The sequence below is a fragment of the Limanda limanda genome, chromosome 16, assembly GCF_963576545.1.
Source record: "Limanda limanda chromosome 16, fLimLim1.1, whole genome shotgun sequence".
NCBI lineage: Eukaryota > Metazoa > Chordata > Actinopteri > Pleuronectiformes > Pleuronectidae > Limanda > Limanda limanda.
In genome coordinates, this window is record NC_083651.1 from 13,190,119 (window position 1) to 13,217,989 (window position 27,871).

General features: G+C 42.2%; 2 protein-coding genes across 3 annotated transcripts; one reads left to right on the forward strand and one right to left on the reverse strand.

Annotated features, from left to right (window-relative positions):
• dcaf6 (ddb1 and cul4 associated factor 6) lies at window positions 1-19,654 on the forward strand. 2 transcript variants are annotated; one of them, XM_061088747.1, is made up of 19 exons: window positions 1-388; window positions 3,953-4,014; window positions 5,229-5,321; window positions 5,883-6,068; window positions 6,185-6,298; window positions 7,236-7,371; window positions 7,693-7,904; window positions 9,307-9,400; window positions 10,523-10,642; window positions 10,743-11,147; window positions 13,357-13,416; window positions 14,357-14,558; window positions 14,872-14,972; window positions 15,121-15,442; window positions 16,721-16,859; window positions 17,036-17,192; window positions 17,302-17,390; window positions 17,736-17,841; window positions 17,992-19,654. In XM_061088747.1, the coding sequence occupies exons 1-19, from the start codon at window positions 301-303 to the stop codon at window positions 18,048-18,050; spliced, it is 2,745 nt and encodes a 914-aa protein (XP_060944730.1). In that variant the 5' UTR covers window positions 1-300; the 3' UTR covers window positions 18,051-19,654. The 2 variants fall into 2 exon arrangements, with proteins under 2 accessions (XP_060944730.1, XP_060944732.1); XM_061088749.1 differs by lacking the exon at window positions 13,357-13,416.
• gpr161a (G protein-coupled receptor 161a) lies at window positions 19,312-27,692 on the reverse strand. Its single transcript, XM_061088750.1, has 6 exons — window positions 27,633-27,692; window positions 25,838-26,225; window positions 23,312-24,033; window positions 22,408-22,515; window positions 21,356-21,481; window positions 19,312-21,229 (listed from the first exon to the last, which is right to left on the reverse strand). The coding sequence occupies exons 2-6, from the start codon at window positions 26,179-26,181 to the stop codon at window positions 20,949-20,951; spliced, it is 1,581 nt and encodes a 526-aa protein (XP_060944733.1). The 5' UTR covers window positions 26,182-26,225; window positions 27,633-27,692; the 3' UTR covers window positions 19,312-20,948.
• Window positions 27,693-27,871: the final 179 nt, after the last annotated feature.

Below are 27,871 nucleotides of genomic sequence, written 5' to 3' on the forward strand. Positions count from 1 at the left end.
GTCTGCGAGCAGGACTAACCCAGGCTAGCAGCTAGCAGCCCGGACACTTAGCAGCCCACTGAGCGGGGGACGGGTCGCACACACCCAGCGGCACCGCGGAGCCAGCACCGGAGCGAGGCGTGTTTTCAACCCACAATGCAAACAGCGAGTGTCGCAGCTAGCTAACGTTAGCACCGTCCCCGCGGACCATGGCAGAACCGACGATCGACCGACGATAGAGAGAGAGACAAGGCGACATCCACAGGAAAGCGGTTCGCTTAGTTTCAATGTTATTGTCAGTCGAAAGCACATCTGGTCACGATGTCCTGCTCCGGGAACCTGGTGTGGGATGTAAATAAACGCCTGATCGGATACAGCGAGCCCAACACCATCAGGACCAACTACTTAGGTAAGAACAAAAGGAAGCTATGCGATGCTAGCGGTGCAGCGGAGGAGGAGGCGAGCAGGGGATGTGTGTTGTTGTGTGATCGCTTGTGGCAGAGGAGTCAGATGAAGTGACAGCCGAACTCAACATGGCCTCTGAGCTGCTTCTTCGTGTGCATTGTGTTGTTCTTATATAAGGCGAGAGAGCACATCCCTCCACATGTAAATATAACGAAGTGGAGTCAAGGAAGACACGTGAGAGTTCCCAGCTAAAGCAGCCACATACATGGGATTAAGTGTTATGTGTTACAGAAGCACTGCAGCTCTCTGCCAGAACAACATCACACACATATACATATCCTCTTTCACAGAACATTGCACACGAATCGCAGCACGGATGCAATTTTCGTGCAATCGCAGGATTTGCGCAGGTGGGTAATGCAGAGCAAGGGAGCCATCAGCAGGCGAGACCCCCACACTATCTGAACTCTGAAGTTCACCAGTAACATGGCCTGAAAATATATGACTAAATATTATATATATATATATGTGAATATAATCTCCAACTTCTCGTCATTTTTAAGATGCATCATCACAGAATAACTCAATCATCCAGAGTGGTAATGTTTAAGATTTCATTTAACACCATGAGATTCAGAAAAAAAAATCAAAGAAACCATGTAACTTAATCCAGTATCATAAAGAGATTTAAAAATCTATGTAAAATTCTGTGAGATTCTGATTTCACAAGTCCAAGCAGTCTCTCGCTGACATTAGAGTTTTTTGTTTGAGTTTGTGTTTTGTTTGTTATATATGAATATATATATACGAGTAAAAACAGGGATCGATCATTCAAAGCGTTTAATGTGTTAAACGATTTAAAGGAAACCATGCTCAACAAAGTGAACAGTTCAAAATGCTCCCAGCAACAAAGTGTCGTCATTCATTTATAAATAAAACCCTCATAGATGGAAATGCTTCTACGTGCACTTCATATCTTTAGAAACCTTACGTGTTGAACTTGTCAGACAAGATGATGATCTTTTTAAATATTGACGCTGATCATACAAACAAGATCATATTTAACATACTGTGTTCCCTGAGGGATTAGTAGCTTTATGTTTCTTTGTTGGAATGTAGCTGTGACGTGTGGTTTAAGTCTTGTATCCAAACTACAACAGTTTGTCTTAACCATGACAGCAGCACTTCTAGAGGGTCGGACTATACATGGCCCAATTTTTTTTTTAATCAAGATAAAAATGGTCATATTAGTCAATGTTGATCTTTATCTCAATGCATGTCACTTGATTATGTCCGTGAAGTTTAAACACAGGTTTTTGCTCCTCTGTGAGCTTCTTATGGACACAGAATGACTTGACACTTAATGAACAGCAAAAAATTTAGAAAATCGAAGGTAGATTAATCAATCAAAATTATTCTCATAAAGCAAAACATGTCTTTAACCCTCAGCAAGAGTCAGGAAAAACGACCTACAAAACCCAAATAACAGAGGAAAAAAACATATAATCCTCTAGACTAGAGAGACACACATGTGAGGGATCCCTCTTCCAGGATGGACAGGAGCAATAGATGCTGCGTGAATGTAGTTCATATAGTTCATATATTGGAAGTCCTCACTGTGCACAATGCATAAGTGATTTATAGACATGTAATTACAATTTTTTATAGTGTAATAATGACATTTTCCAATATTTTCTTTCTTTTATTGCCCAATCCTACACATCATACAATACCCCCCCCCCTCCACATAACAATATTTTAATACATTTTAATGAATTAAATGTTTTAGTAAATGCATTGTGTTGATTGATTATTACTTGCCAGTGTACTGGATCCCCTGAAACGTACACGGTCTGTGTTTGAATGTGGAAAAAGTAGCTGTAAAATGTGGTGTATAAATATTATGCAGTTTTGTATTTTTATTTCATATCCTGTGGGTGATTGCATGAGGTTACAAAGACTATTGCTAAATAATGAACCAGTCTGAGTTTTCCTGTGGATATATAGTTCTCATTGAAGACGTGTCGGTAAAGATCTAGATGTAAGTCTCCGTGTCGCTCTCGAGGGAACAACACGTAAGAGTGGAGGTGACTGCAGAGGAAACAGAGGACTGGGCTCCTGGTGCAGGCAGAGAGGGTTTTGAGGGCTCTTCTGCAGTGTGTCAAAAAGTCAGCACCTGACAGTGGTTGAATGAAGATTTACAAGCCTGCAGAGGTGGGGCAGGGGCCACTGGGGTTTAGTCACTGCTGCTTTTAGCAGGACTGATACGGTGTGAGCTGTTATTGTGCGTGAGTAGAGGAGACATGCAGAGAGGTGTGGGTCAGAGCTCTTGTGGGTTATATTTAGCTCTTAGAAGGGGGTGGGAGGTTGGTGGGTAGCAAGTAGTGGTCTATATTAATTTCCACCAGAGAAACTCCCAGAGGAAAATAACTGTGTTGCACATTTACATGTGTTCATCCAGTCAAAGCTGTTGGACTTTCCATGAACTTTAGAAATATTATGTGTTGTTTTCGTCATTGGCTGCTGTTTTACCTGATGATGAGGGACTAAAAAACTCTAACACAGTATCTGATCTATAGATTCATTTTAATATTTATACATGCTAATGTTAGTCCCTGTGAGTTTGAGCTTGACTGTCAGTTATATAAAGCGCTCTGAAGTCAGGCCTTTTCCTACTCTGCTGCTGCCAGAGGACAATTCCTCCACTGCTTCTAAAACCTGCTGGAGCAGGTTGGGTACATACAGCCTCTGGTTGTAGCACAGACCTGTTTGCCCAATAGATCAGGCAACTCTCGCTGTAACTTGTGCAACTGCTTTACAAGACGTTTGATTTATCATTTAAAAACATGATGAGCAACTTGAAGGAAGGAAGTTGCAGCTGCTTCATCCTTTTATTACATTTATATTATATCAATCCAGAAAAGAATCAGCAGATTAATCAATAATGATTTGCAAGAGGAGTCTAAACTGAAAATTCCACCAGTCTATTAGTAAAACAGTGTGTGTTTATGTGGTAGTATCCTGGTTTTGATCAGATCAGAGGTTTGGAGGAGCATCCTCGCTCTGTGCATCCTGGTTTCAGAAACCCAAAATAAAGCTTTATTCTGGATATTGGGGCAATGATAGAAAACAGGATTGTGTGACATGTCAGGACCTGATCTTCCTGGTTGATTAGGAACATAGAGGCTGAGATGATGTGAAATCAAGACACAACACAGATGACGAGAACCCTGGGTACTGTTAGAATAATGTATCGTGCTTCGTGTAAACAGTTATGATCAAGACCAGGAAGAGTCTTGTAACAGAGCAACAAGTGGACTCTGTGTTGAAAATAATAGATCCCACAGGGATATTATTAACTTTTAATATCTTTTTAAAAGAAAGTCTTTTAAATATCACAAAGAAGTGATAACGTCGTCCTAAAGAATTGATTCCGAGATCAAACCATTTTATTTCCTGCATTTATAGTCTGATTTTACAGCAGCATGATTTTAGACAGATGGACGGACGGGGAAACAATACAAAAATGTGATATTTTTTAACAATTTGTGTTTTTCTCTTTTCACAGGTAGAAGAGAATTTGTCCAGAGGCTTAAACTTGAAGCGACACTGAATGTACACGATGGCTGTGTAAGTGCTCCACCTATTTCTTATATATCTATTAATTGTTGTTCTTGTTTTATTTGCATATGTCCTCTTGGAAGGAAACCGTTTAGCCTCATCAGTTCCTCGGCCAGTTTGAGACCTCGCTGTCCGAACAGTGAGCAGATCTCTGACCCCTTAGAAACCTGAAGCTGACGGGTTAACAGTCACGCGTCCTGTCTCAGTATCAGCACGGCTGTCTGACCCAGCAAAACACCCCAACAACAACAACAACAAGCATACAAGGCCCTGGAGAGCAGCAGTTAATGTCTGCCCTGTGTAAATCAAAACTGCTACAGTAACGAGGATCAGAGGAATATTTTTTTAATACATAATAGAAATATACTAGATGCTTAATCTATATATAGACGAGCTGAGTTATTCTATGTAAAAACTAAGGGCCGTTAAAGGCAGGACTATTATTGGAAAAGTGCTGAAACAATTAGTCAATTCACAAATGAGAGAAATGTTTTAATTGGAAATATTTGTTGAAAGTATGTGCATTTGCTGCTTTCTCGTTATATGCAGCAAAAATTGGGAAACAAATGGGTCTTTTTATTTTGAAGATTGCCATTAATGCTGTAAATTAAAACAAGGTTAATCAGCGCTTTGAAAACACAGGTATATTAGGCCACATGAGTTTGCAGCTTTGAAGAAAAGATGATGCAGCAGCTTCTCCACAGGAAGTCATAAATTATAGAGACCGCACCAGTGGAGTATTAACTAAAATGCAGAGGATGGATACTAAGAGCTGGATCTACTGATGCACCATGGCCTGCCACTGCTGAATGCATAAACAGAGGAGAAAGAAAAACTAGAAGAGAAAGTTGGTCTGAATGTCTCTGAATTCCTGCTGACTCATGGTGGGAAGTAAATATTTGTAAATAATGTTAGAGACCTGCAAAACTGAAAGTACACAATACCTCACAAGAAGCACAGGTTCTGAAAACAAATGTAATTGTATGTGATGACGTCCAGTTTGGGAGCCACTTGGTTTATCCTCTATAAAATATCATGTGAAATGTGATGTTTTGAAAATGCTTGTACCATATCAGTTTACATTGAAGAGTAGAGGTATGAAATCTGCGGATCCTCACGTCCGAGAAACTGGAATCACTAAACAATGAATTAATGAATACTTTCAGTCTAAATGTAAACTGCATTTCTGTCTTGTCTTCATCCAAGTTGTTGTGTCTCCACAGGTCAACACGATATCCTGGAATGAGACAGGCGAATACATCCTGTCAGGATCAGACGACACATTTTTGGTTATTACGAACCCATACAACAAGAAGGTTGGTCTTAATCAATTAAGAAGTTATCACAGATAAATACACAGTTTCACTTTACTCTGACTTTTTTAAAATTTAGGAATACGATAAGGAGGTAAAATCATTCTTTTCTATGTGTGAAGAGTAGATGAAACCTAACCGTACTTGACCACTAATAGATTTCTTATACTGAAAGCTTTGGATGCCTATTTTATTACAAATTTTACGTGTTTGTAATATCCCCAAAAATATAACCGTCAAACCACCAACCTGGCTTTAACAAGCTAGTGATCACACTGAGATACCTGAAGAGACACTAAATGGTGTTTGAAATGGATTTTCCTGAGTGTTTGTTTGCCCAAAAACAAATATACCAACAGTAGATAAAAAGTGGAAGAATCACCTCATGTCTTAAGCATTGTTGTGATTCTCTGCTAATAGTTTCCTGGAAAGGAAAGCACTTTAATAGTCATTAGTAAAATTCAAAAAATGTATCCATACTTTCTCTTTTTTTAAATGTTCAGAGGTAGTTTAAATATGTTAAAGATTGTCCCAACCGACATTCACGCATTTGCTTTTCTTCAGGTTAAGAAATCGATACGTTCAGGTCATCGGGCAAACATCTTCAGTGCGAAGTTCATGCCGCACACCAACGACCAGGAGATCATCTCCTGCTCTGGAGATGGCATCATCTACTACACCCACACTGAGAAGAGTCCTGAGTTCAACAGACAATGCCAGTTCACCTGTCACTATGGGACAGCTTATGAGGTACTGAACCAGAGAAATGTTAACGCAACACAGAACCTGTGCTGTAGAAATAACATATCTCACTTATGTTTTCAGTTTTGTTTATTAATCGTAACCTTCCTTTTTTCCCGTGTCAGATTATGACGGTACCAAATGACCCCTACACGTTTCTGTCGTGTGGGGAGGACGGCACCGTGCGATGGTTCGATCTTCGCACGAAGACGAGCTGCAATAAAGAAGACTGCAAAGATGTACGGTGACAACTGGGATATCTGTTCTCCAATCAGGGAGCAGAAATCACATTAGGGTCTCCAACTATGTCTACTGATTATCGAGAGGATACATTTTTAAATAAATGTAAAAAATCTGGCACATTTACAATGACAATTATATTATGTTCTTCACAGGTCGTTGGACTTAATCTTTAGCGATACAATTGAAATGTTTGCACATAATTAGCTGCTCATGAATAACTTTTTTCTGCATCAGAAATTTTTAGGATTCCTGTTATTGTCATATATCCTAAATTTAAATTTTCTGTATTTTCAATTGATCTTAGTAGCAGATATTGAGTATTTTTCCAAGACATTTCCGATATGAGTTTGTCCTCAGCATTGCTCTCTGTCACAAACATCTTTCTGTCTCTGGAGTGATCCATGTTTCTAAGCCAGTCTGCATCAGAGGAGGCCCAATGCCTGATGGAAACATGGATGTTGTGTGTGTGTATCTATCTGTGTGTGTGTGCGTGCGTGCGTGTGTATCCCAGATTGTGTTGCCTCTTCTCCTGTTTCATGCTTACTTCTCTCTCTTAGTTATCCTACAACATGTCCACAGCTGGAAAAAACTACAATTATTTGAAAATGTTTTTTTCCGATTTGCTCAACTTGACCTAATTGTTTCTCCGTCCGTCCGTCCATCTGTCTGGACCTAATTTAAAAACCATAAAGTTAAATCAACTTCTCATTAAAATAACTAATTATTACCTTAATGAAGGTAAGATTTGATTTAAGACAGTTGTATTAGACTGATTTAGTTGAATCTTGGACTACCCAATAAACTGGTAACCAGGTGTTTATAGTGATTACCTACAATTAACTGCAAATACCCCAAATCTTGAAGTGCCACTTCTTTGTTTTCTGATATTTAAGCTCTTTAAAGTTCATCACGTTGTGTTTTCTTGGATTCCAGGACATCCTGATTAACTGTCGGAGGGCAGCAACCTCTATATCCATCTCTCCACTGGTGCCATATTATCTGGCTGTGGGCTGCTCCGACAGCTCCGTGCGAATCTACGACAGACGTATGCTGGGAACCAGAACGACAGGTCAATTCACTTATTCACTCTGCATTCTCGATATTCATATTGATGAAGTGGAGTTGTGCTGCCTTTTTGGATGTGATTGAATTTGTCGAGAACATCTGAACAATCAAGTTATAAATCCCTAATCGACTACAGATGTTCTTGAGATGGAAAATATATGGTTCACATAACCACAAAGAGGAATTTGTATTACTTATAATCATTATTTTCAATTATTCTCACAATTGGCCTTTGCAGTTATGTATTAGTAAGTGAGGGGGACCGATGGAGGGGATGAAGCAGACATGAAGAGTTTCTGAATATCTCCCCGTTTCTCTCCCTCAGGTAACTACATGGGCCGGGGGACGACGGGCATGTGCGTTCGTTTTGTTCCCGCTCACCTGACCAACAAGTCGTGCCGGGTGACGTCCCTCTGCTACAGCGAGGACGGGCAGGAGGTGCTGGTCAGCTACTCCTCCGATTACATCTACCTGTTCAATCCCAAAGATGACAAGGCCCGGGAGCTGAAGGGCCCGTCCGAGGAGAGGAGGGAGGAGGTGAGCGTGCAGGACAGACTCCAGTAGTGTCATCACACATCACACGAGTCCGGACGGGTATTTTTAGTCATGCTAGCGGCTTAGCTTTGCCGACATGAATATCCCAACAATGTTTGGATTGATCGCCATTACAACTTTACTCAGATATTCATGGTGCCCTGAGGATGAATCCAAAGGATTATTTGACTTGTAGTCACCTTGATCTTAACATGTTTTACTTGAATAAGCGAAATGCAAAGTAGAACTGAGGCTGATGGGAATATAATCGGTTTTGCAGGTGTTTGGCTTTGAAAACAAATATTAAAGCTAAAGTTAATGACCTGAGGATCATTGGTCAGTAGGAAACAACCTGTGGGAGCCATGGAAGGATTGTGTGTTGTGAACAGAGCCGAAATCTGCTTGTTGTTGCTGTCTGCTTCCTTGAGAGCACTGCGGACATCAGAGCTAAATCTGTACTGGCTGATGCAGTGCAGTGAGGGGAGCAAAACCCCGGAGAGAGAGACAAGGAGGACGGAGGTGAGGGGGAAGAAGTGCAGTGATGAAGAAGGAAAGAAATACATGATGGAAAATTAGTAAAAAATCAAATCTACAGCCTGAGTATGTTCTTAGGCTGTATGTTTTGGGCATTGTATATCTGCCTGGTTGAGGGCTGAGTTTGGAGATCAGATAAATGAACAGCCAGTTGAACCGGACCTCAGATAAACACAGGTGTTCATGGTGAGAACCAGTCTCTGCCGCACATGTGAGTGAATGTGCTGGATCATGGTGCCAGCGTTTCAAAGCCTCGTGGTGAGTTCAGCTGTGTCGGGATGCAACCACCACACACATTCCTTTCCAAATTCAGCGACTGACGCAGGCAGTGTTCCTCTGTCCTCCAAAATAGTTCAGGATGAGTGGGGTGGGGGGTGCCAGCCAAGAAGAAGCTCATTACCCAGCCTTCCCCCTTTTTTTCTACCTGTGACCCCATTTATTCAGGGGCTATCCCCCCCTCCCCCCTCCTGCTACTATCTCATTCATCCTCTTGCTCCCTTTCACCACCTCCAGCCCATGTGCCGACCCGATGACATTTCTTAAGTAAAGCAGCTGATAGTCGCTGCACTAAGACCCCCTTTTTCTATTTCTGGCCGGCAGCCTGTTGCCCTGTAGCAGTGCGAGCCAGGGGACTGGAAAGTGATTGCAACCTCAGTCGTGCAGTGAGGAAGGAGGGGGGGGCACTCAAAAGAGGACACTGACCTCTGTCAGTGGTGCTGTGTTTTGCTTTGGCAGCGGAGCTAATTTTGATCTTGCTTTGACTGACAAGGTTCTTATATTTCCATGTGTGTGCGTGTGCGTGTGCGTGTGCGTGTGTGTGTGTGTGTGTGTGTGTGTGTGTGTGTGTGTGTGTGTGTGTGTGATTCCCCAGCTGAGGCAGCCTCCAGTGAAACGCCTCCGACTACGAGGGGACTGGTCTGACACTGGACCCCGAGCTCGCCCGGAGAGTGAGAGGGAGAGAGACGGTAAGATCCCAGTGACATGTATGTTTAGTTTAAAGCAGAGGTCTCAAGTGACACATCAGGCCCCTGAGAACATTAAAGAAGGTCATCTCCATATTACTGTTAGATGTTGCCCATCATACATTCATTTTCTCACACTTTTTGCTAATTTAGAATAACCTGGTAATTTCCAGATTATGGTGCAAAATCAGAACATACTTTTTTCCTCTTTGACTTCCCTGTTACCAAACTGTGCTTAACCGTGCTAACCTAAATAGATACAAACTTGAATTAAAGGCTTTTTTATAATTTTTTAACAGTAACAACGTTGTCATTCATTTGGAGTTGTGTTTCTAGATTAAAAGCCCAGTATTCACTCTGGTTTAAGCTCTGTTTCATGTCCCCATCAGTTCCTAATCCAGATATCTGGCTCTTTAGCTGCTTAATGCTCCATTATGTTCACCAGCCGGTCGTGTGTCTGTCGCCTGTCTGCTGCTGAGCAGGTCGTTTTCAGATCAGCACTGTGAGAGCAGTGACAGTGAACCAAAGTACTAAAGTTGGAGCCATAAACCATAAAGTTCTGCAGAACTGAGGACAACTGTCCCTATGAATGATAACTTTCACGTCACATTAATTGTTAATATTAATATAGATTTTAGCCACTTGTGTTTTTGTCCGTCTGTCCCATCTGCAAGGAGAAAGCTGTCCTCCAGGAGTAAAATTAAACATTTTGCGGTCTGATCGCTACAAGCGTCCAGGGAGATGACACTTTATTTTTCAGGTTCAGAATTAACATGCTTTATATTTTTTTAAATACCAAAACAAACAAAAAACTGGGAAAATCACCTGGGTCGGATTCTCACCACCTGTAGTTTTTTTTATTTGTTTTTCAAATGCTTTGTTATTTAGCTCCTTCACCAACAAGGTCCCTGTTTTGTATAGCTACAACTTATTACCATTCATTTATCAATACTTTCTGAACTTAACTCTCCCATTTATTTCTAAGGGAAGAATAAATATCAAATTTTTGTTCTTGCAGCAGGTTCCTATTTAAAACTGCATGTCAACATGATGTTCTGTGAATTTTAGATGTATGAACAGTTGACAACATCTTACGGTGTTTTTGTGTTTCCTTCACTCTTGTAGGTGAGCAGAGCCCAAACGTGTCTCTGATGCAGAGGATGTCGGACATGTTGTCTCGTTGGTTTGAGGAGGCCAGCGAAGCTCAGAGCAGCAGAGGAACGCGGCCACAGACACGGCCCAGAGGTGAGAGGACGTCTTCCACAGTCTTCCACAGACTCCAGTGCAGGTCTGAAAGCAGCTTTAGTGAACACCTTTTCCATGCTGACAAAGTATCTGTTATTAGTCTCGCTTCCAGGAACAGCCGGCCGTCCCGAGGCCTCGTCAAATCCTCCAGCTGCCCCGGCAGGAGACTCCAGTCAGAACCCCAGTGCCCCCGAGAGGCCTGTGACGACAGACACTTCAGTGGAACCTGCTGCTCCTGCCGCTGCCACAGCCGATGCACCTGCCGCTGCCACCGCTGCTGCCACCGCCGATGCTGCCCCCATGCCCAAGTCCACCTTCTCTTCCTCCTCAGGGTCTTCATCAACAGTTACAGCACCCACTCCCTCCAGCTCCACGTCAGAGGAGAGTTCGGTCCCTTCCACCTCCCTCCTCACCTCCTCCCCTGACTCAGAGCAGAGGAGTCAGGCAGGTACGACCAGGACCCCCACGCCGGGGGGCGCGTCCACCTCAGAAGCTGCAGTCTCAGGTAAACGATTAAAAAAACACACACCACTCACCTGTCAAGTTTTCACAAATAGTCACAGACATTTTGCTCTTTACGTGAGTATGCATCCTCTCCTTATCAGTATTGGAGGGTGAATAAGTGTGTGTTTGTTGGAGCATCTCCACTCAAGCAGCTGCCTCACTCCACTCTTTCTCTCCTTCAGCATCCTGTTGTCCTCCTCTTCCTCCTCATCCTCATTTTCTGTGCCTGACTCTCTGCTCCTGACCTTTTTCCTCACATCCTCCTCCTCTCAGTCTGCTAATGGCTTCGTTCACTCTCCCCTCTTCTCCTCTGCCTCTCTGTCAGAGTACGGTCCCCACCGGCTTCCCATAAGTTTAGTGTGTAGGCGTTTGCAGAGGTTACTCCGGCTGGCCGACCCCCCGGGACACGGTCAGCGGGCGGGGCCATCTTCCTCCTCTGCAGAGAGAGCAAGACAGTCACAAAGAGCTGCTACCTCTGCTGCTGCCGCCGCTGCTGAGACGCCCCCCCGTACAGGTTACCCTCCCCTCCAAACCCCCCAACAGCACCCCGCCTGCCATCTTACCCTTAGGCTCAGCTGACATGTCTGCTTGAAGAGACAGTCATGCTGTAGAGAGAACCAGAACTTACCACTAATCCCACAGTGATCCCCTTTCCATTTTTCAATAATGCACCTTGTACTTATTAACCCCTATAGGTTCTCTGCTGTTTGTTCGGCCCCTCACTCACTAACGCTCTCTCTCCATCGCTCCCCCTGTCGCTTGACTTTTCACCTGCATACCCTCCGGTTGGAGCGGCACCAGCTGACGTATGACACTCTGCTTTGGCATCCTCATGGCTCATGTGGTTGTTCACCCGTGTTTGATGATACACACCAGTGACCATAATACAGGGACTGATTCTCTTTGGTTTTGATCTCACTGCAACTCAAGGAATCCTAACTGAAGCCCTTTTCAGACACGGAACATTGATGTGAAATGACGGAAGCTTTACACAAAGAGCGACAATACTCAGATAACATTTGGCATGTGGTGCTCGGACAGTAAAAGGTTTAAAGTGGTCGTATGAAGGGATGAGCTTATTCTCAGGCTGCATCAGTGGTGGTTTTTAAATACAAATGTTGCAGCCTGAGCCTTAATTAATGACCGCAGTGAGCTTGGGAGGCTCACAAATGCTTCTCAAAGTGAATCCACATTCTCAGTTTCATTATTTATCAGAGATCAAATGCAAGTGCTTATTTCTATAATGTTGAATGGCAATATGTTAATTTGGGGCTCTCCTATTGAATGTGTCAAGTGGCTGGAAATAAATATATATTCATCCATGCAGTTTACATAAAACAATGAATAGGTAGTGAGTGCTGGTATTTCTTTTGTTTCCGGACATGTTGCCGTGTTGAACTTCATATTTGCACACAGTATGAAATTGCCGTCATGTTTATGTCATGTGGTCTCGTGTCTGAAAGGAGCTTGTTTTACTCAAACAGGAATTAATCTGACACCAGTGCTTCAATGAGAGAATAAAGAGTCATTGCTTGTTTAAGTTGAAACCAGCCGTCACAAGAGAAGCAGAGCAAAGGATATTTTATTCATATAAAACATGTTGCAGACTTGGTAATGCATTGATCTCAGAATAGGTAAATGTTGATGGTTGTGATTACCGGACTTATATAACATCACAGGTCTAAATCATTGATAAACTAGCATGACACTCAGTAGAGTGGATACCTCCGCCAAGGCCCAAAAGTCACCTTATGAAACTATATTTCATTAGAGATGGATTCCTGATTCCATTCTCTGAGAAGTTAAAGGGAAAATTCTGAAAAATGCTTTGTAATTTTAAAGAAAATAATTCCAGCATCTGCACAAAGATTTAAAGGGTTCTTCCCTGACCCACACTGCATCCTTCCACCAATGTTTGTGGAAATCTGTCCCGTGGTTTTTGTGTAATCCTTCTTACAAACAAACCGACAAACAGGGGACAGGGGTGAAAACATAACCTCCTTGGCGGAGGTGGTCAAATAGTACTTTTGTAGTCGTAGACTTGTCATTTTTAATGTTTTGAATCGGACTTGCTGATTATTACAGCTTCCCTTGCTTGGCGTTGGATCGTGTTTGTTGTTTCTGTCTCAAACGCTCTTGCTCGTTGCCTGTGTGAGCGCTCAGGTTTGACCTCTGTGTCCAATATTCAGAGGGTCTCATTTGTGTTCCAGATTCCCCCTCGTCTGTGGTTAACAAACAGCTGGGATCCATGACTCTTGATGAACAGCAGGGTGCGTCCTCTCCCCCACCACCCTGCCTCTCACTTTGTCTTCCTCACCCTTAAAAAACACCTTTCCTCATGTTGAACCTCTCCAGTGTGTCCTCCATTACCTTCACTCTCTGTCTTTTCATACTTTGTCATCCACAGATTAACTTTCACATTATCTGTCCACCACAGATAATGCAAATAACAACTCAATAATAACTCATCAATAGACATCAATGTTGACTTATTTACTGAATTAATACATTTATTTGAACTGTTAAGATTAGCTCACCCAAATTAAAACGACAAAAAATCTATTGTTCTTTGTTGTATAATTAATATCCAAACGGAACATGAAAAAAACTGTTCATGCTAGAGGGGGACAACTGATACTTATTGATACATGAAAGTTAAAAACTATGAATTGTCCCTTTACTTACAAATGTATTAAGTAACCAATTATTGCAGATGTGAACCTAATTTGTTCTATTAACGAGATTTGTTTTTCATATATTAATAACAAGCATGAATAGAAAATATATTATTGTTTGCCTAGGTTGACAATTTTTTTAAACTCAACATGGCTCCAAAAACTTGTGTAATATAGTCCAGGTTGAATCTCTGTGACATGATTGTTACAAACCAACTGAGGTGTGTAGCGATCATTCAAAGCCTCTGACTTGTGTATCTTGTGTCCCTGTGTGTGGCTGCTGGTCGTCGATTCGTGTCTGTTAGTGTGTTTGCTCCGATAACGTGCGCTGCATGTTCCCATCTGTGTTCAGTGCTTTGAATCGCTGGGAAGTGATGCAACAGATGGTTGCTATTTCCAGTGTGCTTTACATGACGTGAATAATAGTTGAATGAAACGTGTTTCATGCTTTAATCAAAATTATTAATTTAAACACAAGAACTGGTATTTTTCTACCACACCAGTAAATCTGTGTTTGCTTGTGTCTTCGTCTCAGGAGGAGCAGAAGCTGCAGCCTCAGCTCCTGGTGAATCTGTATCTGCGCTAGTTGGCAGCAGCAGCAGCAGCACCAGTGCTCCCTCCTCCTCCACCTCGATCGGCACCAGTCGACCCAGTGCAGCAGAGCCGGTCCTCAGCCTACATTACAGCTCAGAGGGAACCACCACCAGCACCATCAAGCTGGACTTCACTGATGAGTGGTGAGTCGTCGGCTGAGAGAGTCTCTCTTAGGGAATCCATAAATTGTCTTTTGTTTACAGAGTAGTTCTTTATTCCAGAAAACATGTGATATTTACAGCTGACCAACAGGGGGCAGAGTTTCTTTTTCCTTATATCTACATTCAGTGATTTACAGAACCTTCCCCCTTTGAATTGTTCTGTATGTAAAAATTGACACAAATGTGGTAGATATAGATGCAAAATCGATCTCGTAAGATTTTCTTTTATTATTGAGGAACAGTTGAAAACACATTAGAAGCTTGAGGGACTCAATTACTGTTTTTTCTCCTACAGGAGCAGCACTTCTGGCACTATGGGCAGCGGAGCTCACAAAACATCTGAGGTTGCGCAGAGCCGAGCGAGTGTGTCGACGGAGAGTTCAGCATCAGGGCAAAGTGAGTCGTCTCATCCAGCTTTTTTTGAATGTATTGTTTGTATTATACAAGCAAGGCTATTGTGACACCAGAAAACAGCAATGCAAGCCAAATCCAATTAAGGAGTAAAAATAGAAACCAAATTTATGATAATATATTTCCCCCTCAGTTCCCTCTGAGCCCTCGAGGCAGCAGAGTTTGCCGGCCGCCGCTGCAGAGCCACCGTGTGACGCCTCCTGCAGCTCGACGCCTCCAGCTGCGGCGGAGGGCTCCTCCCAGGGGGACGGCACGGAGAGGAGTCAGCCGGAGGGGGCGGAGGACACGTCGGGAGGCTGCAGGAGGGCGGAGCCAACCGGGGAGAGCCAATGCGGCCCGCTCCCGTCAGAGTGGGAGGGCCAGAGTCAGCCCGCCCGGGGCAACCAGGACTCTGATGACAGCGATGACGATCCCATCCTCATCCCGTCCACGAGGATCAGAGGACAGGGACAGAGGTACGTCTGACAAGATGTCACTCTCGTTTCTTCATATTCTACGAGCAGGAAAACACCCTCATGGGTTCGATGTCAGATGATTTTTCTCTTAGATCTAAATGCTGCTCACTTTTTTACAGTGGTTAACCTGATTTGGATTATTTTTTGTGATACTGTGCAATTGACTGTTTTACTACAAATATAGACTTAGTACCAGAGGATCTGCAGTAGGAGATAGGATGATCAGGTAAAATGTTTGCACTGGCAGCTCAAAGCATCTAACCTGTCAGGCGTGTGACCATAGACTGTTTATAAAGATGGACGACAAGCCTCCACTTCCTCCTGTTGTCCAAAAACAAGCTTAAGTAACCCGGATGCAAACACTGCCATCTTGCACTATCAATGTTATTTGGAGCCAGAGTCTGTGCAGTAGCAATGGGGGGGATAAAGCCAAAGTATTGAGGTCCCACCGATTCTCATACTTGACCAATCGTGAGTCAGTCTCAGCTGTCAGTCATGGCATTTCCCTCCAACTTTATAACATCAAATAACTACTTAACCAGACTTAGCAAAACATTTTAAATTTGGACATACATTAGTGTGATAAACGCCTGACATGACAGAAACCATTTCAAAGAAACATTTCAGTTAACATGTATTTTAACTTGGGTTAACTTTTGGGGCCGCTGTCAAGTCGTCCATCTTTACACACAGCCTATGTCAGTGACCTGCCGCTTTAAAACCCAACACTGTGTAGAATGAAGAGAAAGGTTTTTGTGTTGGTTTGATCGCTTCCCTCACACTAACAAACACACAGTTCACAGAGTGTTGTGCATGTCAGTACTGACTCTGAACACGGTGTGAGCATTTTGAAGATGTTACACTGGAGAAAAGTTAGGAATGAGGAGTGAATAACGAATCCGTGCGAGTGCATGACATCCTGGTGAAAAAGAGCCGAAGCACTGTTTTGATTTCCCCAGTCGGACATCTTTGAAAAACCACGTGATGCACATGTTTATCTGACTGAATTCAGTCACGCTGTTGTCGTGTAGTGAGTAGACGGCGCTTTGCACAACACGTTAAATGGCTTAATTCAGCTATGACAGAGCAAGCAGGTGATTTTTCTTTTTAAAGTGGCTGCCTCCAAGTTTTAAATAGCTTGTTACTGGTTTAGAAAAATCCCTCATCAATTCAAAGCATGGCGTTCATGAGCATCAGCGACAGCATGTGGGGTGTCTAGTCTCCTTCTGTTGTGTGCTTTATATTTACACATGTTATTTTTATTGTTGTGTTTGTCAGACGCTCGGCAGCAGCTCGCATCCAGGAGCTGTTTCGCAGGAGGAAAGAAAGAAGGGAGATGGAGGAGAGCGAGACCCAGAACATCAGGAGACCCTCGGTCAAGATGGTCTACAAGGGCCACCGCAACTCCAGGACAATGGTAAACCTCAGGCCGCTTGTATCACATTAGTTGGAGGAGTTTAGAGACCTTGTGAAAAATCCTCTTAAAGCCAGACTTCTACTTTTTGTCGAAAAAATTAGCTAGTTCAGAAATTGGTAAATAAAAGGTGTATTTTAGTATTCAATCAGAACTTCCTTCATTTTCTTTATGCGCAGATAAAGGAGTCGTGTTTCTGGGGCAACAACTTTGTGATGAGCGGCTCCGACTGCGGCCACATCTTCATCTGGGACAGACACACGGCCGAGCACCTGATGCTGCTCGAAGCCGACAACCACGTGGTCAACTGCCTGCAGCCGCACCCCTACGACCCCAGTGAGTCCAGCCCCAGCCTCACCCTTACCATCATCCTGTCTATAAACCTAAAGGTGTCGCCATGACGTCGAACACGGCCTTAACTTTTTCGTTTTCTGGTCTGTTTCAGTTCTTGCTTCTTCAGGGATAGACTACGACATCAAGGTTTGGTCGCCGCTGGAAGTTTCGCCATCATTCAACAGAGTCCTCGCTAATGAGGTACAGGAGATCACTGATATCTCTCTGACTTGGAAATCCTGCCCTGTACCAGATTCATCTCTAGGTTTAGCTAAACGATTCCTGGTGCATAATAACTTTTAACACTGAAACGTGTCTCATAAAACAGCCAGTTCTTCACAGAGTCGTGGTTATTTGATGTAGCTGCACGAGGAGCTAGGAGGTTGTTCTGCTAAGCGTATCCCTCGTGACAAGATTGTGACAACCAACCAGGATTGTCTTTAGATATTCCCTCCAAACACTTCCTTTGGTCCGTCCAATTGAAGTTGCTCCTCACTCTTATTGACACACCTCTTTTCTGCTGTTGTCCTCCCCTTTTCTTTTAAGGTCATAACTCGGAACGAGCTGATGTTAGAAGAAACGAGAAACACAATCACAGTCCCGGCCTCTTTCATGCTACGGATGTTGGCCTCTCTGAACCACATCAGATCAGGTACAGTTCAGAACTATGCTGTTTAAACTTCATGCAAGTCATTGGAATATTTGTGCATATTCATGTCCGACCACAGAAACTATTTTCTTCTTATGCTTTTCTCACGATTTTTTGTAAATGTCTTGTTTTTATGCCTTTTCTGTCCTGTAGATCGACTAGAGGGCGACCGCTCTGAAGGTTCGGGTCAGGAGAACGAGGAAGAGCAGTAGCCTGCTGGGATTTTATTTTACAGAAAACATCATTTCTTCTTGCTGTATAGCACTTGAAAAAAAAAAAAAACTGATTTGTACAAGTATAGTGTAGAATACTTCCTTTCGGAAATTAGTACAATTTCTTGGCCCCCTTGTGTTTTTTTAAGATCACTTTCTTACTGATGTTTCTGTACGAGGATAAACTGTGTGAATGCAAAAGGAAAGGACGTCAGTATATACAGTATATATATATATATATTATGTGTGAGAATAACGGCGGCTGGTGTGAGAGGATGTAAAGTGCAATATTTTGTTAGGAGAGAGTGAACTTTGATCAGTGTTAACGTGTGACATTTTGAATTTGTAGCACAAAGCTAAGAGATGTTGATGTGCAGTTACGCATGTGAACAAGGAGTTTCAGTAAAACACATTTTGAATAATGTAAAATTTTTGTTGTTGAGAAAAAAATAAGGAAAAAAGCTGTGGATCTCTATGACGGAGTATTAGAGCCATATTTAAGAAGAAAATATCAATTTCGATAATGATATATTAAGTTATATATTTAAATGAGAAACAAGTCATAATATAGTCTATAGTTTACAAGTCAAAATATTACAAGGATAGATAAAACATTTTAAGGAAATTACAAGCAGGTATAACCTGTGCTCGCCTGAGTTTTACTCCTTCAAAGTTTTGCAATAAAAAAATCTGTAAAAGACGCAGATCAAAACAATCGATTACAGCACTCCTAATTATGAATAAAATATTATGACCTTTCTAGTGATATTACGACCTTTTCTCGATCTCAGATTTCTTTTCCTTTTTAAGTGGCTCTAATACTCGGTTGTGCTTCTTCTCAAAGGGTTGTTACTAAATTATTATCTTTTACAACATTTGGAAAAAAATAAAGCGAAATGGCTTCTGAAAGATTTTGGGTTAATGTTGACTATAAAAAAAAATGTAGTTTTATTTAAAAATGCTTCTTTTTTGCACATCAGATTTCTGAAGCGGTTAAGTCCACCTATACAGAGTAACCAAGGTAAATGAAACTCCAGAATAACACAAAGTTCATCCGTTTATATCACAAAAATTAGAAATTTGGAAATCCTGCTTGATGGACAGGAAAAGGAGTTTTAAAACCTTTTGAGGCTTTTTATTGTGGGAACTAGTTGAATTGCAGACATGGTAACGATTTCAAATCCCAGCAGCTCGTAATAAGGACAACAAGCTTGTGCAGTAATTAAGTTAAAAAAAACTTTTAATATAAGAATCTTGATACAAAACTTTAATGCAAATATGGGTATTAATACTTTCTGTATAGTAAAAAATAAATCAAAAGGTTACATCACTTCTCAGGTAAACAGCTTTTTCTTACAAAAGTAGTACCTGTGCAAACATAGTACGAAAATACGAGGTAAGACTGAAGCACCAAAGTCGTGCTCTACTCATAAATCTCAGAATTCCTTTAATGAGAGTGAAAGAAAGGATGAAGTGTAGAAACTGAGGTAAATGTACATGTACTAGATAACAAGAACAAAACTTTGTAGTTAAAGACCTTTACTTTTCATTAAGACTTTACTTGTCCTCTGATTCCACAATGAATTAAATTTATTTTTCAGTGAGTTGACTCTTAATGACCAATAAAGGAAAATACAGTGACTTATTTCTGACAGTCACCCAGTAGGGTCACGACATAATGAAACATGGGCCCCTGCTGATGTGTTTCCATTAATATAACAATCTCATTATTCTGTTCTCCTCTTACCTCATTTGGTTCTGCTATTATTCTGCTTTACATATGAAATAACGCTGACTTAACAGTAACAATCACCTCCTCCTCCGACATGACACTAGAGTGGTTTCTGTGGGAATGAGCACATGCCACGTGTTCAAGTGCAATCACTGGTACGTCCACAGTCGTCTGAAGCAGATAAGCATGAAATGTCGGGACTGTCCCTGCCAGTATCTACACAACAAGCAACACACTTTATATACTTTACTAATACTAGAGATATTGGGCCACAGATTGTGTTGATATGGTGAAGCTCAGGGCTGAGTAGTACAAAGATACACTGTGATCACTGTTGTATCTCCACACCCAATTCATCTGTTTCTAATACAATTCATTCTGTATTCACACCAACATTTTAATTATCTAGGCAACTAAAATTCTGATGCTTTCAACTTTTTGGAAAAATGCTAATAAACCGAATGTCTTTGGGTTATAGAGAGTTGGTTATAACAGGAATTTCTCCAGTTTTCTGTCATTTTATAGACAAATAAATATTCAATCATGTAAATAATCTGCAGATATAGAATTGATGTTGAAAAGACCTGAGTTGTAACCCTAAAATGCCCCTGATCATCACGTCCTTGTCATACATAGTGTGTATGTGAACTACTGATGTGAAGTACAAACACAACTTGGCTCCAAATCTGTTTCTACGCAACAGACAAACTGAGCTCAAAACAAACGTGTCTTTATGTAAATAGGTTAAAGTTTTAAAGGGATCTGATAACAATTTTGTGAAGATAGAAGTTAATATTGTTTCATACAGCTCAGCCCTGATGTCGCATCCGTTCCTGTTGATTCTGAGGACCAACAATAATAATATGTTATGAACGGTTTACTACACAACACCATTCAGGTGACCGTAGTTATGTGATGACATGAATCCATATAAAAGCTTGGAAAGAAACTGCTGATGAGCACTGAGTGTTGTCAGACCAAGTGGAAATGTACCTCTTCCTTATCATTTCAAGTATGGTGTACCAATGTGTCACGAGACTTCATCATGTGTCCCGCTCGGACCGGTCACATGACAGCGTTGAGGGTGTGAAACCAGCACAGTTCACCGATAATAAACTGAGTATGGTCGAAGGATGTCCGACAAGTTACCAGACGAGCCGCATCTTTCAGACTGGTTTCTCCTCTATGTCCTGCTCTTCTTCTTCATCTCTGTCGTCTTTGACGATCCCTTCATCGATACTCTCCAGCCTCAGTCTCTGACCGTCCAAGTATCTAGGTCTCGGCACCGCCCTCGTCACAAACAGCCCCCCCGGCAGAGCCAGACCCTCGCCAAACAGAGTGAGCTTAGCATCACTCTCTATGGCCATCGCCAGGCAGGAGGCAAAGGTGTCGAGAGATTTGTGCTCCTCTGCGTGGACTTGGACCGAGGATGCGTTGACGTTTTCAGCTGTGGAGAAAAGTGTAGGTATTGAATTATTTGTTGACTTATGTTTATTTATTTTTCAAATCCTCAGTGAATACAACGTTAATCCCCCTGTCTTATCTGTTGGGAAAGAGAGGAAATGACAGATACCTTTGGAATGTTCCACCTGGTCTTCAAAAGTGACCGAGCTCCTCCTCTTTCCGGAGAGATTCCCGTGCTGCTGTTGTTGGGAGGAGCCGTCAACAGAGAAGTCATCCAGCAGCATCACGTCTGTGCCTGTGGGGGGAAACAAAATCTTTGTTCACGGAAAGAAAAACTTTACAAGTAATTAAAAACATGAGCTGTGACACAGGAATGTGGAGCCTGTGGTAACAAAGCTCAGGGAGTATGACGCCATAGGGTTAGTAAGACCATGTTACGACATTACACACATGTTTATAACCTTGTCTCCATTTTAAGAAGTAAAGATCAACTATAGTTTTCTAAAGTGGAATAGACACAATTAAACGGCATGAATGAAACGTTTGTTGGGAAACATCCAACTTCCACTGGTAAAAACCAAATGACAACTCAGTTAATTTATAATATGAACTATCACTGGACGACAGACGAAATTGTTTATTCCAGTTTCTCTGCTTTATACAATTGAAAATTAAATGTTTTTGAGGTCTGGATTGTTTTTGGGCAGTTTATAAGACACTGAATGAATACAAATGAATCATAGTGAGTTGCAGCTGTGGCTGAGTTTGTGGCCAAGTGAAAACATGGTTTACAGATGGAGAAATATTATAATCTTTAGATTTTATGGTCAAGGTATTTAAGCAAGTCAACCCCACAAAAAAGAGCCACTAACATATTTTCCAATCACACTGGTGTTTGATTAGTATGTTCTACACGTGTACTTGTGAAGTTTGTTGAACATCATTTTGGAAGTCGTGGTTATAGGTATGTTATTGATTTAGAGCATCGGCTAGTCACTGCAAATGCCAAGTTGGCAGAAGATTCTCAGAATGTCATTAATTTGTCATCCAGCCTTGAAATTGGGTGTTGTGTTGGCTGTATCTCATGTAACATCAGAAACCATATGGTCTATTTGAGGTGTGGAGCTAATCATAGATGCAAACTTTTTTAATCAGAATAACTGATGGCGTTAGTCGGACATTGCTTTTTTAATCCCGCTGCTTCCTGTGTGCGACACTTACACGAGTCCTGAGTGAAACTGAAGCCGGTGTCTCCTGTGCTGCTACCAGGGGCCAACAGATGCCCTCCACCAGCCAACATGGCCGTCAGGTGTGGAGACATACCCAAGTCTGAAAGAACACAAGCAATTCTTATAATACGAAAATAATACACATCACATAAAATCCGTCAAATAAAAATCAACACCACAACACAAAACGTTATACATGGATATAATATATTGAACTGCCCTGAATGTATTAAAGTTAATCATTGCATTCACTACCAAACTTACATTTTCTGGACAATATTAATCAAATGCAATATTTTGTTCTGACACCCCCCACTACAAATTCATTGAAAAAATATTTAGCAGATGTTATAAAAATAATTTAGTTTATCTGAACATTGTTTTGGTTTGGTGTCTACACACACACTGACAGCAACTAGAAACCAGATTCAAACTCTTTGTATTTTGAAACATTTTTAACCACATTTAGTCAAATATGACACATTAAAGGTTCAGCATGTAGAATTTAGTGACATCTTGTGGTGAAGTTGTATGTTGCAGCTGAATACCCCTCACCACACCCTCCCCTTCCAACAGGAATGAAAACCAATGGCAGGCTTCAATTGTCATAAAAACTCAAAAAGGTGTTTAGTTTGTCCAGTCTGGGCTACTGTAAAAAAACATGGCGGCCTCACTAGAGAGGACCCGTCCCCGATGTAACCATAAAGTTTTTAAATATAATGGGTAATACAATTACATACTAGTGAAAACATCACTAGGATTATTTTATATTCAATTTCTGCCTTTCTTCCTAAATCTTACACCCTGAACCTTTACCATGAAAAAGTCGTAAATCGAAAATATATAGATATACCAACATCCTCATTCATACTGAGCTGCCCAGGAAACTCCCCCACCTGTGATTCTATTGGAGATGCTGAAGAGTCGGGACGTCCTATGCCGAGTAGCAAACGACTCTCTGTAGTAGCGGTCTCCAAAGAACATCCCCAGCAGCTCCTTCCTCACCGTTTTATTCCACAAACCATAGATGAGTGGGTGGCACGCGGCGCTGCAAAAGGAAAGCCAGGCTACCAGAGTCTCCAGCCCCTGAGATACGCTCCCCTGTCCCCACAGAGCCTCGGTGCACACCACGCTGGCGTACGGCCCCCACGTCACCAGGAAGGTGCCTATCACCACTAAAATGGTGACAAAGGCCTTGCATTGGCTCCCTGCGTACACAAGGCTCCGCCGGCTCCCACTGGAGGAATTCGATGTGCTGGAGTTCTTGCGTCCGTTCTTCTGAGCTCCACTGGAGTCGTCCTGATTCACCACGACTGTGCCGCAGTGGACTTTACGGGCTTTCATGCGGGCGACGCGGAAAATGACACCGTAGCAGGCCAGCATTACGATCAGCGGCGGGAGGATGCACCAGCTGACCCAGAAGGCCGTGTAGCTCGGCTCTCGGTGCCAAGACGCAACGCAGGTCCACTTGTAGCAGTCGAACTCGAAGGAGGACCAGCCGAACAGAGGAGGCACACAGCCAATCAGAGAGTGTAACCACACGTAGGCGATGACCACGACAGCCCGGTTTCCTGTGATCTTCATGGGGTAGATCATCGGGTAGAGCACTGCGTAGTACCTGTTCCGACAAAAGAGGAAACTAGTAAGGAAAGCACCAGGTAGGGCGACTTAACACCTTTTTTCAAGGAGCCGATCTGAACGTGTGAAACAGGAACACAAGGCTGCACTTTCCTCTTTAACAATGATTTCTGAAAACAGAGGAGAAACCGAGAACAAAAGCATGTACTGTATCACCCGAGGTTGTTGTGGTAATTAGAACAGCAGTGAGAACAGTAGGGATTGTATGTTACAGAGAACATTAACAGGAGGGCTAAGTTACTGGCAGTAAAGTTGTAATACAGTAATTTGTCATCATGCACTGCACAATTACACTGAGAATTTTACAATTACAATTACACAAAGAAAATCACAATTTATCCAGTGTTGTGTGTGCTTGAACAAACAAACCAGACTGATATAAAATTTCCAATTGACATAAAACCGAGAAAACCCATATCAAGGGAATGTTTATTATTTTTTTTTACAAGAAACACAATTTAAACAGTTAATCAAATTAAATATTTTATTTGATTTATTGTAAATAAGATTAAACATTGAATAACAATTAAATACATTTTTAATTGAAATAACCCGGGCTCTACAGATGAATGGTGCATTCAGGTCAGAGGCCATTTGAGCTTGCTCTGTGTAAGTCTGTCTAATGCTTGTCACTTGAGTTGGGAAAATCTCTAGGAAAATACCGTGAACTAAGTGGGTTGTTAACTAATCTTATTTACAATGATGCAGGCTGAAGGGAAAAAAACTAGACTTATTGAGTAAGTGAGCATACACGTGTTTCTCTCAGAGTCCACTACAGCAGAAACACGCTATGATATAGACAGAGGTAAACAGGCAGTTTGAATTTAACACAACAGGTTTGTTGCTCACAGAAGGAAAAAAAGCCTCATAACTTATGGGAAATTATTTGCCAGTCAGTGAGGGAACTTACTGCTGCATAAGGAATGGAACATTAACATGAATATTTGAAGAAATATAAATGTTTAATGTCCCTTCAAAAATGTACGCAATAAATAATTTCCTGCCATCCCCAGCCTTGTGTACAACTGTAATCATCAATTAAGTTTAGGGGCTAAACTATAGAATATACACGTACAGCCAACGGGCTTTATAACTGTTTTTATTTGTCCATGAAAAGGCTGCTCCACTGCTGACAAATGCTGGGCCATGTTTCCAGTGATTAGACTCAATTGAATTACAGTGGCACAAATAAGAATGTGTATTAAGGAAGTTAAACATTCCTTCTCAGCAGTAACCTGCCTCACGCTCACCAACACGTGGAAGCTGCTGAAAACAATCCGATGCAGCTGCACTGGTTATGGTGGGAGTTAACGGTCCTAATCAAAGGCACGGGAACAAATCCTGACCACACAAACGTTCCTCTGTTTACCTCAAACCACTGTTTTCTCCGAACGACAAAAAAAGTCTGAATTTAAATACACCCCATTCAAACATTTACAACCGATAATATGAATAATGCATCACGTTTAATTAGAAGAGTTTGTAATGAGAATTGTTATCAAACGACAGTTGCCCCCGGCTCTTGTTTTCAATCAATCAAATGTTATTTGTATAGCCCATATTCACAAATCACAATTTGTCTCATAGGGCTTTAAAAGGTGTGACATCCTCTGTCTTTAACCGTCAACAAGAGTAAGGAAAACTACTAAAAAAAACATTTAACAGAATAAAAATACGTAGAAACCTCAGAGTGCCACATGTGAGGGATCCCTCTCCCAGGACGGACAGAAGTGCAATAGATGTCAAGAGTTACACCATGCAACTTATCAGAACTCAGCACCAACCTGTCAATGGCGATGGCGCCGAGGGTGAGCATGCTGGCAGAGCTGATGAGCAGGTAGAGCAGGGCGGTGAAGTTGCACCACACCACGCCGAACACCCACTCCCTCTTTGCCGAGCTCACGGCCACGAACGGCAGCACCAGCGTGGACAGCAGCAGGTTGGACAGGGTCAGGCTGAACACAAACTTGTTGCTGGGCGTGAGCAGATAAGGCCGGCGGTAAAGGGTGACCACGACCAAGAGGTTCCCCAGGCAGGCGAGGAGCGTGATGGTCACTATGGAGACCGACTCCAGGGCGGCCAGGCCCTCACCATTGCCGGCTGCGGTGCAGTTCCTACTGGTGTTCATGGTGAGAGGTTGGGCCACCGGACAGGTGAAGGAATGGTAGGAGACTGTTGAAGAACAAGACATGGACAAAATGAAAGATGGTCAGAGAAATGACAGGAGACACTCCTGTTTGCATGTTTTGGATCCTTAAATACAAATCCGTTGCTGGACTTAACTTTCCTGTTTCATCTGCAGGACTGAAACTCCCCACTACTGATATGGCAGCTGTATATTTCTATGCAGATAAAAATTGTACTTATAAAAACCTACAGTTTTTATTGTTATATAGAAAATGACCTAGTGGTTTGGGTGATGGTTTTGTATTTATAGTGTGATTTTCTAGTCTTGACCACTCAAAGCCCCAGGACACTTCGGCATGCAGATGGGGAAGACTGGGGATCGAACTGCCGACCTTCAGGTTGGAGGTCGACCGCTCTAGCCCTCAGCCAAGCCTAGTTAGTATACATAGTACACACACACGTTTTTTATTTCTGTATCATGTCAACGCATCCAGCCGGGGAATACAAGACGCCCCTATTTACACACACACACACACTCACTCTTCCAGTTTTATATATACAGAACATGTGGAAAAAAGGGACACACCTTTTATATACATACATATCTTTACATTTACTTCTCTCCTCTCCTAGATTTTATTCAGGCTAATTTATAAGTTTAAACAAATGCCAAACACTACATTTAAGTATTAAGTTCTCAAACTTAACCAGCTTCAACATTTAAATGATTATTACATGTTTATGCATTAGTTATAATAATGATGTCATCACATAATATAAAGGGCTGTAACTAATGACCATTGTCAGTTCATCGCTTCCCCGACAAATCATTTGTGAAATGTAAACAGATTTCTCAGCAAATGACAAATGACAGAAACAAATAATCTATGATCAAAATGTCCAGGTCCAACTCTACTGATATTAAATCACATACATGACACCATACTTTTGTTTTATGAAAAAAAAAACTCATCTGAATTTCCTCTATCACAAGTTTACATGCATCACCATCGTTGGGTTTTGAGTCAAACACAGGACCCACAACTGAGCTGCTACTTCTGTCCAAGCTTTAAAAGTGGAGCTCAAGAGTCTGGAGGATTAAACCCTATTAAAAGTAAAAGTTCGCAGTTTCAGAAGAAACTAGTGAAGTTGTTAACCCCGACACTGTCACGTCAGCCTCGTTACTTTACGTTGTTTTCCAGCGGATTCGTTAGCATCTCTCCGCTCGGTTCAAGTCAAACTGCTCACAGTAAAACTACGGGAGTGAAAGTAAACTTTAAAACGCGATGTTGTCCTCTTCCTCATCTCAGTTCTGACACACATCAACTTTATCAAAGTGTCGAAAGAAGAAAAGAGGGAGAACACATCGCTAGCTACGACTTTCACCGTTAGTTAGCCCGGGTTAGCTTCAAAACTTTCTCCCATTGTCCGCTTCTCCCCCCCGGCTCTCACCTGCTCGGGCTCGGCTCAGCGGCGCCACATGTTCGGCCCTGCGGGGACACAACCTCCATCTTCCGCCTTCACGCTGGGACCCGCCGGGACGGGGGGCTGGAGGGTCTCTGGAGGACCCGGGACACCGCGGGGTCTGGACACATCGGAGCCGAATCACACTCGACTAGCTGCGGCTGCAATGGCGTCCTCCTCCCACCCCCCTCCTCCGGTGGGTGGGTGGGTGGTCCAGCCGTGTTGTC